The sequence below is a fragment of the Melitaea cinxia genome, chromosome 15 (assembly GCF_905220565.1).
Source record: "Melitaea cinxia chromosome 15, ilMelCinx1.1, whole genome shotgun sequence".
Lineage (NCBI taxonomy): Eukaryota > Metazoa > Arthropoda > Insecta > Lepidoptera > Nymphalidae > Melitaea > Melitaea cinxia.
Window position 1 is genome coordinate 14,544,313 of NC_059408.1, and position 17,937 is coordinate 14,562,249.

The 17,937-nt window shown below is 31.7% G+C and overlaps 2 protein-coding genes and 1 non-coding gene across 3 annotated transcripts; 1 reads left to right on the forward strand and 2 right to left on the reverse strand.

Annotated features, from left to right (window-relative positions):
- Positions 1–1,078: 1,078 nt before the first annotated feature.
- Positions 1,079–4,805, reverse strand: LOC123660479 (N6-adenosine-methyltransferase non-catalytic subunit). Its single transcript, XM_045595549.1, has 6 exons — positions 4,740–4,805; positions 4,460–4,624; positions 3,790–3,990; positions 3,145–3,301; positions 2,414–2,723; positions 1,079–2,131 (listed from the first exon to the last, which is right to left on the reverse strand). Exons 1-6 carry the CDS (start codon positions 4,803–4,805, stop codon positions 1,885–1,887), a joined length of 1,146 nt encoding a protein of 381 aa, XP_045451505.1. The 3' UTR covers positions 1,079–1,884.
- A 362-nt stretch (positions 4,806–5,167) lies between these two features.
- On the forward strand, positions 5,168–5,239 carry Trnad-guc. Its single transcript has one exon. It is a non-coding gene; the product is annotated as a tRNA-Asp (tRNA).
- A 1,568-nt stretch (positions 5,240–6,807) lies between these two features.
- Positions 6,808–9,719, reverse strand: LOC123660197 (zonadhesin-like). The gene is made up of 5 exons (XM_045595297.1): positions 9,653–9,719; positions 9,039–9,293; positions 8,404–8,601; positions 7,260–7,466; positions 6,808–7,037 (listed from the first exon to the last, which is right to left on the reverse strand). Exons 1-5 carry the CDS (start codon positions 9,717–9,719, stop codon positions 6,844–6,846), a joined length of 921 nt encoding a protein of 306 aa, XP_045451253.1. The 3' UTR covers positions 6,808–6,843.
- Between the last annotated feature and the right edge of the window lie 8,218 nt (positions 9,720–17,937).

Sequence of the window (17,937 nt, forward strand, 5' to 3'; positions counted from 1 at the left end):
AGTAATGAAGATGATGAAGAAGAACCAAGACTCATCATCATTATAGTTACACAAATTTTATATTTTGTTTGAAAAAATAATAAAAATCGAAGTTGTAAATTACTAAAATATATTTTTATTATATTTTTTCCTAATATTTTAAGTAATTATTTATTAAAAAGAAAAATATAGCTTATAGTTAACCAGGGCAAATCACTGGAGTAAAAAACTAAATAAATAATTTTGACCGGCTAGATCAGCAAAATACCCCTGTGTGTGGGGTCTCTCATTACAAATACGATAATGATATTGTGAGAGATTTAACGATATCTGTGCTTGTTTATGGGTCCCAATAGCGTTGCACTGTTCTCACTTATTACATAAAACTACCGGGGGGACGAGACGGTTAAGAATGCCTAAGCCTCTTATTTTAAATTAGTACAATAAATCTCGTCTAAAGCACAGTTCAACCCAGTAGTTTTATTAAATAAGTGAAAACAGTGCAACGTTATCGGGCCTCATAAACAGTGCTATTGTTAAAGTGTAACTGATTGTGTACCTACCTACCCAGTTTTAAATGTTGATTATCGAAAAGTTATTATTTAAGTTAAAAGTTATTTATTTAACTTTTAACCTAATAATGAGGCCGTTTCTTAGAATTATAACTTGTTTTTTGTGCAATCAATAAACGATGCAAATTATTGATCTCGTACATAAAAATTAATGATTAAAAAGTTTGATAATTTTTACTTTTACTTTTTACTTTTACCTATTGTTTTATTTCTACTATTAGGTAATATTTTTCACACTTACGTTAGCACTTAGCAGCTTTGGAAATTGCCAACCCTAGCATTTTTTCTATTCACCCCATACCTTGTACGTGGTCAATAGTAACAAATCATATTTTTGCATTTTGTGCTGTAATTAAAGAACACAGTAATTAAAAGTAATTAAAGAACACAAATCATATTTTTGCATTTTGTGCTGTAATTAAAGAACACAGTAATTAAAAGTAATTAAAGAACACAAATCATATTTTTGCATTTTGTGCTGTAATTAAAGAACACAGTAATTAAAAGTAATTAAAGAACACAAATCATATTTTTGCATTTTGTGCTGTAATTAAAAAATAAATACAAATTTAGATTACAGAAATGATGAGTATGGAAGACATAAAAATGTAGTTTAAGTTCAAAATTGTGTATTAATCCTGTTTAACAGTATTTTTACTATGTTTACTTGTAAATAGTAAGCTATGAAAACCAATATCGAGTACATCGTATGTTACTGATAACGTCTTATAAATCAATGAACACCGGCTCCACGCAACAAGTGTCACGTTTTGCCCGAGCCTGAGCGTGCAAGCGATAGAGGCACGATCGGCCAAAGCGTTGGCTTGTGACACATTTAACTTTCTTCTCGCGTAACGTTAGAGCTAGCAGTTCGAAATAATTCAGTAATAACAATTCAATTTAATTCAGTTAAAAATATGCAATTTTTCTTCAATGTTTATGACGTTATCACGTAAAATTATCGTCCGTAAATCGACTACACACAATCAATTTTTTTTCTACATTTTTAATTCTTGTTGTAGTTTTTGATAACACCACAATTAGTGTAATAAAATACTTTTTTCTTTTTTTGAAATTGTTTAACCATAAATTTTTTTACTAAAAGTTAATTTTAATTTAAACTGAATTTGAAAATTCTTCAAAACTATATGTCAATGTAAACTTTATATTTGATAAAAATAAAATATGTTAAAGTGTTATTAAATGACTTTATAGACACCATATTGTGTTCTTGGTACATTTTTTATGCATAGGTCAGGTTTTACTTTTATACGTCAGATTACATCTATACGAATTATGCAGTCAAGTTTAAATAATTAAGGAACATAAATGGTTATATCGCGCCTCGACCTCGACCTCTGCCTCTAAACCCACCTCGGCCTCTAGGCCTCGACCCCTTGCTAGTGTTCGGAGGACTCTTAGGCCTTAAAGCCTCTATTCTCTCTGTACAACCTGTTGTTTCTCTACCCTCGGTGAAGTATGAAGCATATAGTTCAGCGTTGAAATTAGAATTAGTCAGTTCATGGCCGATGGTCACCCAGCCCGGCCGGATTGTGGAGTCACGACCAAAGAGGTGTACCCTGGAATCATATTTAAAAAAAAGTTAAAGAGTATCATCTCTATATAAAAGTTTGGATAGTTGGAGTTTTGTGATTATTTTTTTTTTATGACTATTTAGCAACTATTATTTAAATAAATAAATATATTTTCCAAACCTGAGATGTTGAATTTAAAAAATTGTTTAAAAGAAATATTCATTGAATCCTATCTGAATTTAAATTCAAATCAAAATTCTATCTCTAGTAAGTAAAATAAGAAATACGTAGTTTATAGCGGCTGTAGTTTTAATATTTTTATCATACCTTCTACGTCCTAAACAAAAATGCTCCATAATATGAAATATCTCAATTGGCTTCTCCGTGCTACCAAACTCAGGATCTTCAGAAATTATCAAATCTATATCCACGTTTGCATGTATGAAGTCTCCATCGACTGACCGCCTGACCGTTCCTTTGATCCCCATCAAACAATGTTCCTTTGTTCTTTGGAATACGGCATTATGTTCCAAGTTTTTGGAGTGTCCTGGATTCTTGATATTCGTTTTTATCCAGCATATATCTTCACAGCGACGGAATCCCCACTTTTTGAGACATTCTCTGCCCATATCGAGGCCTGGTGAGAAATGTTACTATTGTTGATTGATTATTTTATTTGTAACTAACAGTTTTAATAGATAAGATTTTTGATTATACTCTTATTAAAAAGATATTTTATATTTTTTATTGAATATAATTATACTTTTTTTTTAAAGTTGACTTTCAATAATATCTTTTGTAATGAAATTTGAATGTCAATAATATCTTACGAACATTTTGGCTAATATAAATTTAAATTATAAATCTAAATATTCTGTTTTCAGCTTTGAGTCACAATGGGGCAAATAGATGCCCCATCTTTCCCCACTCTGGGTACATCATCGATAACCAGAGTTCTCTTGAAACAAACATACTATCACAGTTAATATATATCTTTAAGCTTTACACACATCACCATGACTTTTAAGCTAAATTCATTATTAGTAATAAGTTATTACCTTCTGAGCTACCACACCACAGGAACACAAAGGACCTCGGCTGAGCAATATGATGCAGTTCTAAAGCCAGTACATCTCGCCAGCGCCAGCCAGCCCCCAGCGGTGGTTCCACTAACACCACGTCAAATTTACTACCCATTGATTTGAGATCAAATGTCTACAATTAAAAAAGATTAAGATATTGAACAAAATATAACATAAAATACACAATAATAAAAATATACAGTAAAAACAAATTTATGTTTGAATGCTTAAGCACTTTTTTCAAACTTTAGGAATACTTAGAAGTATTTGGGCTGTTATATCCTCTTTCAATCACAATGCTGCAGAAATTTCTACATACTTACTAAGTTTAATTTAATTTGACAACACATTGCTGCAACGGTCACAGCACTGGTATGTGGATGTTGCGCTGGCGGTTGTGGGTTTGATCCCGCACATGACAGGCATTTTTATTGGCCATACAGATATTTGCCGTGGTCTGGGTGTTAGTGGTGTAAGCTCTGATCCTTCTTCTACATGGGGAAAGAGGCCTATGCCCCGCAGTGGGATATTACAGGCTTTAATATGCATTTAACGTAAATAATCCACATACTACATCTAAAGTAAATGTTGCTGAATTTAAACATGTACATGGGAACTCACCTTCAGATCACATTTTAAATACATAGGAGGGGTTGCAGTCCTGGCAATGAGTTCATCTTTTAGTTTGATCAGTTCTCTGAGTTTAGGGTACTCCTCAAATCTATCAGCTAAACCAACGTCACGGATAAAATTCTGAGGTCTCTGTCCAGTGTCGACAAAATGCTGGCAGTAATCATTGTGGGGATTTGATGATTGTGTGCCCTGAAAAACAATGTTTCTGTTGTATATTTAAACAGAGGAAGTTATTTCACTTCTGTGTTCTTTATTTAATAGTTTACAAAAAGAGACAAGTTGAATTTACTACAACATTGATGTATAGTTTTTACTTGTTTGAAGTGTGCTTCTAATACTTTACACACAACTTAATTGTTCCTAATCTTAATTTACAAAACTTAATTACAAGAAATTGTGTGAAGATATGTAATACAATGTGATACCATTACTTAATGAACTTAACTTGTTAATGAATAATTAAAATAGGCTTTCTAATCAAATAGATTTCGGCATACAAACACAAACTTTATTTTAATGCATTAATTTCTTGCGAGAAAGTTTCTAGACATTGATATAGGTGCATTTATGATGTATAAACTACGAAATAATTGGGATAATTTTTGATGTTACTGTGAATAAAACTAAACTTACAATGTATAAAATGAACAAAACATACCTTAAGAAAAGTAGAGGAATCGGTATAGACCAAACTATCGGGTTCTTTAGGTACCGGTTTCTCATTGCCATCGGAACTAAACTCAGAGGCAGCCTGCTTCTTAGGCAACACATCTATAGTAGCTCCTAATGCTTGCCGAAGCTCACTGACGCTTGATACACCTAACTGTAATATTAACACGTTTAAAATTAGTTAATTGTTATAATTTAAGACTCAAATATAACGATTGTTTTCCTAGTAACTATCTTGGCGATATAGAAAAATGTAGATCCATTTTTACCGTTTGAGCTAGTAGCTTTTTACGCTTCTGCGATCTCTCACGCAGTTCTTTTAATTTTTCACTCATTTTATATATTATATACGAAAACAAACATTAAAACATTTCATTTGAAGTATTTATAAATTGATTAAAGCGTCCTTGTCCTTTAAGTTTAGGTTGACAAGTCACACACAACAGAAACGAAAATGTGACATGTTTAACATAAGCCAGACAGAGTATACAATATAATATTTTATAGAATTATGAGTAACCTAAAGAATAAAGCTAAAATATATTACATTTACACTTTCATTTGTTAATTTTTATTTTATATAAAGTTTATATTTTTTTACAATAAGTAAGGTGTTACAGTTAAAATATATATCTAAGTTAAAATGAACGGAATTGGTCAAAATATTTATATAACTTTTTCAACTGCTCAGTCGTAATCCTCGGTAGTATAGTGGTAAGTATCCCCGCCTGTCACGCGGGAGACCGGGGTTCGATTCCCCGCCGGGGAGTATCTTTTTTTTATTTTCTTATATATATTTTTTATTATTTTCAATACGAAAAATACACGTCAAAGCTATTTAGAGATAAATTTTATATTTATTTGAAGGTTAAATTTTATTGTAAATTGTTTCAATGAAATTGTTTGAGTAACTATTGCAATATTCATGTACGTAGAGTATAGTACGTAGTAAAAGCTGTTGTTTAATTTAGTAGTCGAAGACAGGCTACGCGTATTCGATTTCTTATTTATATTTGTTATCTTTTACGTGTAATTATAATGTTTGTGTTATTATTGTCTTCTTCAAATATGTCCACTACTAATACGTGGTATTAAAATGAGTATTTCATTTTATTTACTTGTAATTAATTGTGTTTGCTCGTAAACTAAAAAAAAAAAACCAATTTCAGTTACATCGACAGTAATTTTTTAAATTTTTTTTTTGCCATCTACAGTAATAATATAACGTAAGTAGACGAAAAAATAGTCAAGTAAATACGCGATATCAAAGATTACTCACCAGATCTCGATCAAATTTAAACGGAACTACATGACGTGCACCACCTTTCGATTCAAACAAGAATCATAAAAATCATTATAACCAGTAAAAAGGTATGCGGTATAACACTATGTAGGTGGACGAAAAATAGTCAAATAAATACGCATTATTAGATACTAGCTTCTGCCCGCGACTTCGTCCGCGTGGAATAGGAACAATTCTGTCATAGATGATTTTTGCGAAACTGCAGCGCACGCAGCTGAAGCTCTCAAAAGGAAAAAAATACCCGATTTTTAAACATTCTACATTGGTGGTCAATATTAGTCTTAGCGCAACGATATATAGCCTATAACCTTCCTCGATAAATGTGTGATGCAGCACTGAAAGGATTTTTCAAATCGGACCAGTAGTTCCTGAGATTAGCGCGTTCAAACAAACAAACAAACAAACTCTTCAGCTTTATAATATTAGTATAGATAACTCGAAAAGTACTTGTTAGATCTCAAATAAAGGAAACGACCTGACGACGTGACACGCGCCACCTTTCGATTAAATATTATATATATAACATAAAAAAATCAAAATTAGTCCACCCAGTCAAAAGTTTTGAAGTAACATACATAAATAATAAATAAATATGTACCATCGATTTGAGAACCTCCTCCTTTTTTAGAAGTCGGTTAATAAAAACGTTTAGTGTCGTGGGACACCAGATAGGAACGAAGTTCCTTACTGTAAAATATTAATTTCATTATACTATAAAATATAATATACTTACTATAAAATATTAATTCGAGGTACAAAGAAAATAATTATTCGGATATACGTTTTTTTATTAATCTGAGCGTTTTTTATTATGATGAAAAACGCTCTGAATGACAAAATTATCTTGATACCTTTATTTTATTTACAACGATTTATAAAAATATATAATAATTATTGAATGACATAACAATAATAGCAAACTGTAATAATAATAACAGTTATCAACGTAGACTATACATTTGACACTGTATAGAAAATCTTACGTTTTTTTGTAAACGTTATGGAAGTTTCGTCATAAATGAAAGGCATAATTAATACATTAGTTTTTATTATAACTGTTATTTAAGTAATTAAAATATAGTAGCATTATTATTCTCAAAGCATTCATTGGCAGTTACACATTTTCCGTTGGTGTGCCTGTACAAACCGCGCTTGCAGTGACAACCGAGCTGACAGCGGCGCGGGCGCGAACACGCCTTCGCAGTGCAACGAGCTTCACAGCCGTAGCGGCAGGCATACTCTTCATTGGGATTTGAACATTTTTCTGAAAATAAATTATACATAATATAATTATACAATAAATTATACATACAATAAAAAAGGTATAGGTAACTAACTGTACCTTCTAGAAAATAACTTACTCTTACAAAAATATACAAACGATTTGAACTCATATGCTCCTGATCCACCAGTTAAAAATATTAAATTTGCCTCTGATTCCAAATATACATTATATTTATATATATATAAAAATACAATTACATACGTGGAAGACAATCCTTCTCCTCAACACAGAGGCCAGAGTGATGTCGCAATAAGGGCGGTCGGCACAGACAGCCCTGCGTGCAAGTCGTCTCTGGACACTGAGGAGCTGGCTCCGAGCAACTACCTTCACACCAGCCGCACCACACGAACACTTCCTCCGGCTGACACTCGTCTATAGACACCTCGTTATTGCCTATTGTTATTTCCGCTGGAAATTTAGCAAGTTAATATCAACATCAACGGGTTCTTAGTTGCCCATTTTTACTACATAAAATAATTGTTACTATACGACGTGCGTTTTTTTGGAACGAAGTTCCTTACGATAGGCTTGACATTTGGCTGGGCGACCGAACTGAAAAAAATGTGATACTAAAACCGTAAGAAAAATATATAACGGAAGTGACGTAATATCAGTCACACGACTGTATAATATGACGTTTGTAAAACTAAAATATTATTAGTAATTTTTTTTAAAATTATTTATGTAATTTTAAACTATCGAGAAAAATAAATAAAGATACATTTTTTTATTTCACTTAATAGGTTGAATTATTATTATTATTATTTTTTTTTGATTTATTTTATTTTACGGTATTTGTTATTTTCTTAAATACGAAATTTCCTAAATATTCTTATGTACTTAATTAAAAACCAATCAACAAAATTAAAAAATAAATCAAGAACTACAAAATATATATATAATTCAACATTTTTTTATTTCAAATTGTGTTGCATCTATACTATCCGGAGGAACTTCGTTCCAACCTGGTGTCCCATGACACCACATATTATATTATTTACAATAGTTTTACTTCAGAGCAGCAGTTATAAAACTCAATAATTGCTAAGAAGCTCCGACACTGACAGGCTTAAGGGGGTTAATAACATACATGGCAAAACAACGTTTGCGGGGTCAGCTAGTAAATAAGTAAATTTTAATGTAACATAGATAAACGAAAACGAAAGCGTTTTTTTTAGTTTTAGGTAAACTTAAATTTCAATAAATGAAGGGCTTACTAGAAAATAATAACAAAAAATCACTGGATTTGAATATTAGAACTTCAACGAAATTTAAAGACATCACGGGATAGACAATTGTAAACCGTTTAGTTTTGACAATCGAAACTAGAAATATATGTAAGTACCTTTTGGGCAATCCTTCAGTAAGATGCAGCGTCCATCTGGACCTTTCAAATAGCCATCCTTACAGAAGCACCCTGCGATACAGGTGCTATTACAAACAGGGTTCGGATCAGTGCAGGTCTTATCACATCTCCTACAAGAGCTGTACACCTGGTGGTCACCACATGACAATTGGTATGGTACTGGGAGTTCTGTTACAGCTGGAATTTATACAACCATGTTTATTAGTCTCAAAATCGAAAGATTTGTTTAAACGAGTTTTGCTCGTGGTAAATTTTGGACTGCAGCAGTGAATCTACAATTTGTAGTCTATTAATTGAATTAAATTTTACGGCAATGTATATTTTATCAGAAACCTGGGAAATAGGCTCTCGATGTGTTACTAAATAATTATCGAATGATATAATAATAATAACAAACTGCAATAATAATAACAGTAATCACGTAGACTATACATTGGACACTGTATAGCCAACATACATAAACTATACATAAAAATATTACGATTTTTTTTACGTTACGGACGTTTTTTGGCGGCTAGGGTACCCCTACGCAACGCTCCATAAGGAAATTCGTTTCAAAAGGTACTCTTCCGTTTCATTTCCAAAACAGGTTTAATAGCGTAATTTGAACTCACGATAATAATCTTTCATTGATCTGGAACATTCTTCGTACTTCACACACTGCCCGTATCTATCCCCCATCAGATTTTTATCACAAAAACATCCCCCTTTACAAGGCTTCGTACATATCACGTTTGATTCGTTTGCACAGAATTTCGTACATGATTCGCAGAGGCTTAAAACTTCATTTGCAGAGCAAACATTGGTTATATTAAATTTGTTGTTTATTATTGCGCCTTCATTTACATTTTGATTTACTTGCGTTTCATCTGTTTCAAATTTGTAGAGATGACAGAAAGCAATTAGTAATTATTAAAATTTTATGATTATTTATTTGTAAATTTTACTCAAATTATATATTAAATTATATTATTTAGACAGGGCTCAGCAGGAATTATCCCGATCAAAATCCGGAGAAGCACGACTGAAGAAGTACCTCGACCTTACAAAAGATCACAGCTAAATAATATTGCACTCAAGTATTGTGTTACTGTGGTGGGTAAGAGGTCTTAGGAAGGATTGGTCTTGCTTTTGGTTATTTTTTTTTCAGATTTATTGTGATTATTGCATTTTGGTGTACAATAAGGAATATAATTATTATTGTACCGCTGTTTATCTAATAACTTACTTGTGAAATTTCCAGTTATGAGGTAAGGTATGACGAAACATAAAAACGTATACGTCTTTAGATCCATGCTGGACGTCTGATTGTTCTGACACTAATACATTTACGTCATGGAAGTTCGCTTCATGTAACCTGCAGGGTTTATTCGAGATGTAGCCATCAGTTTGTTGTATTTTTTTTATTTTTATAATTTTTATACAAATAGAGTGACAAACAAGCGAACGGTCCACCAGTAATAGTCGTATAATTGAAAGCGAAAAGATTGCTCACGACAGGAACACAACAATATTTGAGAGAACCTAATCACTAATTACTATCACTTCAGCCTATCGCAGTCCACTGCTATTCATAGGCCTCCCCAAGTTCGCGCCAGACATTCCGGTTTTCCACAACCCTCATCTAGCCTACACCGGCAATCCTACGTAGATCGTCGGTCCAGCGGGCCGTAGGACGTCCCATACTGCATTTAAGAGAACATTATTACATATATAATGTAAAGAGGTATGGGTTTAATATTATGTTACAAGTTAGAGTGACTGTCATTTCTTTTAAAAGAGTTACTTCCAAGTTATCTTGCTAATTCTTCTAAGTACTATTATTTTTTCGTGTACTTATTGCATAAAGACTTTAACTGAAATGAAAGTATTCCATTGTGCGATTTCAGGGAAAACGTATATCTCAGAAGTAATGACGTTACGTGCAACATGACAGGCGCTAGAAATACGAGCGTAATTTTTATTATCATTTGTACTAATAATGTACATAATATGAACTGTTTGTTTAAACATTGTCTCATTACGATCGTGAATATTTTATTTAATAGCAACACTTTGCTGAAGATCATGACATGATCAAATGCATAGTTTACGATTCTATAAAGGACATACAGACACAAATTCATTATATATATATTTATAGATATTTGATTTACACACATGTTCGTCTATTTCTAATTGTAACGTAGTGTCTGTATTAACTTAATGCGTTTGTTTTTGGTAACAGACGACTGATAAAACATTTTTTTAAATATACATAGGTATATTATGTTCATATTGTAAACAGACTCGGGAAGGGAATCGAAGCAGCAAACCTCGTAAAAGAAAGCAGGATCACTTCCAACTGTGACAACGGGCTAGGTAGGTTTTTATAGCTTATAATGGAAAAGCTGTGTCTTAAGGAAATAATAATTGTGTTTGCTCGCAAACCAAAAAAAACCGACTTTAATTACATAGACAAGTAATACAACGTAAGTTGACGAAAAAAAATATTAAAAAAACGCACTAGTCGTCACTATGATTTTTGAGGGCTCCCTCAATTACTCTAGGATTCCATCATCAAATCCTGGTTTCTTTATCATGGTATCACCCCTAGGATATCTGCTTTCCAACAAAAAAAGAATTATCAAAATCGGTTCATAAACGATGAAGCTATCCCCGACCATACAAATGTATATATACGGTCGAATTGAGTACCCTTCTCCTTTTCTGAAGTCGGTGAAAAATACGTTCGTAATAGTTTCTCGGTTTGTATCGAATTAGTAATAACAACTGGTCGTAAATTTAATCTTAAAGAAACCTCTCGAAAGAGTGAAAATTATTTGTAAGAGTTCGATAAGCACGATAACGCCGTACAACAATCAACTTAATGTGACCGGCCTTCCTTATCTTCGCGCACCTCGACTCTAGGGAGCTTTATACAAGTGCATTGGAAACTGTTCGTGCATTGGGACTGTTTTTTTATCTATTTGAAATAAAAATGCTGAAGACCTTTGCCTACTACCCACTAGCTATTATTTATTAACGACCCAAGATAAACAAACCCAATGATTTTGTCTATCTTTTGTAAATAATATCACAGAAAAATAATGCAATGGAAATGAATAAACCTTATCTTTGTTTAAATAGATTTATTTTACAACAACTATGATTTTTCTTACAGATGTTTTGAAGTCAAACTTCTTTAGGCACGTTTGACTTGGGGAGTAAGCTGGTGAATGCGTGACAAAAGCGTTACGCAAAGTGTGACCGGACGAGGCGAAAGGAAGTTGAGAAGCAGAGATAAGTCGAGGTAGTAAGTAAAAAGTTCCCTTTTTATGTCTGGGTTGTCCGGAAGAAATGGCTAATTAGCCATAAGTCCGCCCATTGACTTCACAGTATGTAACTATCTTTATACTTTTTTTGTAATATTTTTGTGGTGTACAATAAAGTATAAAATAAATAATAATAATATGTCAGTTTTTTAATGGTATTTCTAACATTGGATCTACACTCTGAGGTCGAGTATCGATAACTTCATTCATTTTGTAAGTGCCAGGGATGACATTATCTCGTGTACCCAATCTTGGCTTTCGAGAAAATGTTATTGAACAAAACAAGCTTTAAATATACACGTACAAAGAATAAATATATGACTATAATAAGTTCCACAATCGATTTTATAATCATCAATAATTACATTTTGCGTTAACGTAAAAGTTATTTACTAACGAAAGCATTACGTGGTAGATACTAGACTATTTAAGTGGTACTAGATTATACTAAAAAGATGTCTGAGCTTAGCAATGATTATTTTTTACAGGATATGTGACTGAATTTATAATGAAATGAACGTATTAGGATTTTTTACTAGAGGAACAGTAGAATTTCTTGCAGATTCTTCTCAAAATTTAACGATTATAATTCACTTATAAAAGAGTATTTTAGACTCTGTAAAATGATAACTTAAAAAGTTTTAATACTGAATCTCAATAATCAGTAGATAATTATTATTGGGGGCGTAAAAAAGTCTATATTAGATTCATAATATTTAGAAATAAGGCCTAGGGTGTTTGTTTCATAGCAACATTACGTACCTAAATAAAATATGTAGGTACCACTAGATAAAACTGGCGGCAGCCGTCGGTCCCCTAATAGCTCGGGGGCTACAAATAGTTTACAGGGTAATAGTGCGGTAACTAGGCCCTTGATTTGTTTCTAGATGTTTATCTGCCTCATAAATAGGACGAGAGAGAACGCGTTGCCGGCCAAATATACGACACGAGATGGACAGAACACTATTTTATAGCAGCTAGTATTAGTAGTCAACTCTGCGTTTTCCTGAAGAGTGTCCTAGGCGACACAGTGTCTGTCTGACACTGTTTACATCGTCTGCAATAGATGGACTAACTCATGTGTATGTGATGATGATGATGATGATGATGATGACGATGAAAGCCAATATTTCAAGTAGTAAAATGTTTGTCGGCGAAAAATTCCTAAATACTTAAAGTATAGCATCAAGGTAGAGTGGTGTGAGCAGATCTATTAGCAGGCCGATTTTTGTTGTGATTGTACTTGTTTAAATAGATATCTGAAGAAGGCAATTACTTAAGACTATATTTGAAAGTTGAGCAGTTAATTGAATTATAATTGGGTTGGATCGTTGTAGCGAAAAAACTTTTTAAGTTAAACGGTTTTATGTTAAACATACATTGCAATGTTTAAGATAAATGTACTAAAAACCAAAAAATAATAAAATAGATACAGTCGTGGGAATTATAAACATATGCATAGACTAGACTAAAATAAAACCGTGGGGCACGTCAATTGTCTACAATCGTTGATTAAAATGTTTGTTTTGTAATGTTACACTATAATTAGGCAGTTGTTCAACCGACAAAGATGGACGTGTGATAAGTAGGGCTAGAATGTGGAAACAAGCTAGCAAGCTCGATTATAAGCGAGTTTTAGGGTTTCATAGTGGTGAGCGAGTAGTACTTTTATCATATGTTTTGTCGATTAAAGACAAACTACGAGCAGTGAAATGATTCCTCGCCAGCCAGCAGTGTGAATGTCCAACGATAAACTAGTTGAAACATCTCTTTTATTTACATGGAGTGTATAACTATTGGAATTTCCATGAGCAAGAAAATAGTAAGTAATTTCCTCACCGTCTGCGGGCCAACTGCCTATTTTAACGACGAATTAAACGATTCTTCTATCGCACATTAAGTCGATAATTTGTAGACAATTGACGTGCCCCACGGTTTTATTTTAGTCTAGTCTATGCATATGTTTATAATTCCCACGACTGTATCTATTTTATTATTTTTTGGTTTTTAGTACATTTATCTTAAACATTGCAATGTATGTTTAACATAAAACCGTTTAACTTAAAAAGTTTTTTTACCTATTTTTATTTTCTAGTTTTTAGTTTTTATTTCGCATTCTGTTTAATTCATTTAGTGCTTCATTATTGCAAGGCCCATCTTAAATATTGAGGTTGTATAGTGCACTGTATTCTTCTTGTCAAGCCCTTTTATTTGATACCCATATTGGTGGGATTGATAAAAAATTGTTATCAGACATTTGGTAGCGGCGGCCAGCTTAGATTTCAATTTTGCATAGTAAATTGTATTCTACTTGTTGAGACCTTTCATTTGATACCCATGTTGATGGGATTGATAAAACCTAAGTTATCCGCCATTTTGTAGAGGACGCCATCTTGGATTTTAATTTTATATAGTACATTGATTATACTGGTTGAGCACTTTCATTTGATACCCATATTGATGGGATCGATAAAACCTACGTTATCCGCCATTTTGTAGCGGCCGCCATCTTGTATTTCAATTTTTTATAGTATATTGTATTCTGCTTGTTGAGCCCTTTCATTTGATACCCATATTGATGGGATTGATAAAACCTACGTTATCCGCCATTTTGTAGCGGCCGCCATCTTGGATTTCAATTTTTTATAGTATATTGTATTCTGCTTGTTGAGCCCTTTCATTTGATACCCATATTGATGGGATTAATAAAACATAAATTATCCGCCATTTTGTAGCGGCGGCCATCTTGAATTTATAATGATAATGAATAAACATAATTGTATTGTCACCAAAATCCAAAGTGTATACAAAATTTCAGATTAATCGGTTGACAGGAAGAGGGTGAAATTTGAATTACTAAATTTGACCCAAGAATAAATAATAAATAAAAAAAATAGGTAAAAAAACTTTTTAAGTTAAACGGTTTTATGTTAAACATACATTGCAATGTTTAAGATAAATGAACTAAAAACCAAAAAATAATAAAATAGATACAGTCGTGGGAATTATAAACATATGCATAGACTAGACTAAAATAAAACCGTGGGGCACGTCAATTGTCTACAAATTATCGACTTAATGTGCGATAGAAGAATCGTTTAATTCGTCGTTAAAATAGGCAGTTGGCCCGCAGACGGTGAGGAAATTACTTACTATTTTCTTGCTCATGGAAATTCCAATAGTTATACACTCCATGTAAATAAAAGAGATGTTTCAACTTGTAGACAATTGACGTGCCCCACGGTTTTATTTTAGTCTAGTCTATGCATATGTTTATAATTCCCACGACTGTATCTATATTTATTATTTTTTTATTATTTTTTGGTTTTTAGTTCATTTATCTTAAACATTGCAATGTATGTTTAACATAAAACCGTTTAACTTAAAAAGTTTTTTTACCTATTTTTATTTTCTAGTTTTTAGTTTTTATTTCGCATTCTGTTTAATTCATTTAGTGCTTCATTATTGCAAGGCCCATCTTAAATATTGAGGTTGTATAGTGCACTGTATTCTTCTTGTCAAGCCCTTTTATTTGATACCCATATTGGTGGGATTGATAAAAAATTGTTATCAGACATTTGGTAGCGGCGGCCAGCTTAGATTTCAATTTTGCATAGTAAATTGTATTCTACTTGTTGAGACCTTTCATTTGATACCCATGTTGATGGGATTGATAAAACCTACGTTATCCGCCATTTTGTAGCGGCCGCCATCTTGGATTTCAATTTTTTATAGTATATTGTATTTTGCTTGTTGAGCCCTTTCATTTGATACCCATATTGATGGGATTAATAAAACATAAATTATCCGCCATTTTGTAACGGCGGCCATCTTGAATTTATAATGATAATGAATAAACATAATTGTATTGTCACCAAAATCCAAAGTGTATACAAAATTTCAGATTAATCGGTTGACAGGAAGAGGGTGAAATTTGAATTACTAAATTTGACCCAAGAATAAATAATAAATAAAAAATAAAACAAACGGGGTGAGCTAAATAAAACCGTTTAAAAATAAAACAAACGGGGTGAGCTAAATAAAACCGTTTAAAAAAAAATAAAAAAAAAATCTAAATTGGCTATGAACGCCTAAACTTTGTAACCGCCTGCCGTTAGATAATTTGATGGATCTTTACGCCTATTCCTTACCCTGGTTAGGTATAATAGTTTTCTTTTTTTAATTGTGTGTTTGATTATTCCAATTTTTAGAAAGTATTTATTTAGACTTTTGTGTCAAGGTTGGCGGTTTCATCTGACAGAATTTGCCTTTTGAACTCGATGGTAGCTTCGCAAAGGAGGTAGCTTCAATTATTGTACAACAACTAAAAATTGTTTTAAAGACTGCTTTAATCAGTTGTGTAATTTTTGTATAAAAAAAATGATTTTTTATTATTTCATACTTCATCTGACATATTTTGTCCTATGTTTGAGTAACACAGTGTAATAAAATACACACAACTTTGTGCGTACAAAAGATTTTATTATGACGTCGACGCTGGGTAAAATGTGCCGTGAAATAAAACAATTTATTCTTTGAAATGCGCTATATTTTCTTTCATTTGCAATAAACTACAATGTTAAAATATTATATTAACGTAAAGTTATAAGAAAATACACAATCTTTGCGTAAAACCTATACACGAGCGGAAACCAAAACCATATGTAGGGTAGCCATATTGAATGGAAATTGATTTTCTTTAATTAATGATTTTTTTTTAAATAATCATAAAATGCAGTATTTAGTGCAGTAATGCAGTATTATAAAATTGTAATGTAAACTTAGCTGGTGCATTGTACGCATTAATAATCAGTACAGTAAAAAAAATTAAGACACGCAAAATCAAGTTTAGAATATAACATTAAAAAAGCACCAATGATTAATTTCGTTGTTGTAAGCATATTAAATATGGCTACCATTACATCATTGACTAGACGAAAAATTCTCTAATTTTAGGGGCAAAATTGTTGAAAATATTTAAATTTGTAAAGAATGTAAGAGTTACAACTTATTTTGAAAAAATAAAAAAGTAAAATAACAGATATATTTCCAATTATCTGTAGTTTAAACAAATTGATTTCAATGTTGCCTCTAAAATAGCTGAAAACCATCGAAAAAACCTATAAGAGAATAATATTATAACGTTGTCTTATAAAAGGGGCTTCATCCTTACAGCGAGCCCGGCAGGATTCCAAGCTATATTCATTGTATAAAAATGGCTAAGTACAGCTATTGTTATAAATACGATAAACTTTTTCAATCTATAAGAATATTTTCATTGGAATAACTATTGCTTATGATTTCTTCGGAGGCAATTTAGTTACGATAAACTTATGATCAATACACGAACTATATTGCTAGCAGATTCTATGTACAAATATATGTCATAAACTGATGTATTTATTAATAAATTTATCATATTTTAAACTAAATTATACAGAATGAAGGTTTGATGACATTTTTTCCTCTTTTTTATTGTTTTATTTCAGACACCATTGTAACACACATTATTTTATAAAATTTAGTTTAAAATAATTATATAATTTAAAGAATAAATGTAAAGGTAACATGAAAAACGAAAAAAACCCTAACACATTGTACATAAAGGCACAAATAATTTAAGTACCTAATTTTATTCAAAAACTTACATCTAAACTAAATTAGACAAATGTAACGTTAATCGTATATTAAAATATATGTAAGTTACATTTAAGTAATTGCTCTTATATTTTCACAATGCGTACATTTGAAACAATTCTGAATCGTTTCAATGTCAATTTAAATGAAAATCTTTAATTACATGTATATCTTACAGTACACCGGACCCTTCGAAAGCATGCTAACATTTTTGGCACCCTACAAAATAGCTAAATTCGTCTGAACTATACTAATTCATTTCATATTAAAATCTTAGCTACATTTAATTATGTACATAGGAACGACTGTACTAACATGTGTACTAAGGATATGTACATTTATAAAGTGATTTTTAATGTGTAATTATTGTATTATTACATCAATAAGTAATAACACGTAGGCAGATAAAAAAATTACAAAGTAAATACTTTATATTAGATATAGTTCTGAGGTAACACACACTTTAAAAAAAAACAAAAAAAATACAATCGAGTTGAGAAGGAGGAGGTTCCTTTTTTTGAAATCGTTTGAAAATACTTTTAGTCAAATAATACACCAATAA

What these genes read in the sequence shown, in the direction of transcription:
- LOC123660479 (XM_045595549.1), bottom strand. Translation starts at nt 4,805, where the DNA reads ATGAGTGAAAAATTAAAAGAACTGCGTGAGAGATCGCAGAAGCGTAAA. An exon ending in ATTTAAAATGTGATCTGAAG is followed by an intron (nt 3,302 to 3,789) that starts GTGAGTTCCCAT and finishes TTTTAATTGTAG; the next exon opens with ACATTTGATCTCAAATCAAT. An exon ending in GTGGTGTGGTAGCTCAGAAG is followed by an intron (nt 2,724 to 3,144) that starts GTAATAACTTAT and finishes ATTTCTCACCAG; the next exon opens with GCCTCGATATGGGCAGAGAA.
- LOC123660197 (XM_045595297.1), bottom strand. Translation starts at nt 9,719, where the DNA reads ATGGATCTAAAGACGTATACGTTTTTATGTTTCGTCATACCTTACCTC. An exon ending in ATCAATGAAAGATTATTATC is followed by an intron (nt 8,602 to 9,038) that starts GTGAGTTCAAAT and finishes TATAAATTCCAG; the next exon opens with CTGTAACAGAACTCCCAGTA. An exon ending in ACTGAAGGATTGCCCAAAAG is followed by an intron (nt 7,467 to 8,403) that starts GTACTTACATAT and finishes CTAAATTTCCAG; the next exon opens with CGGAAATAACAATAGGCAAT.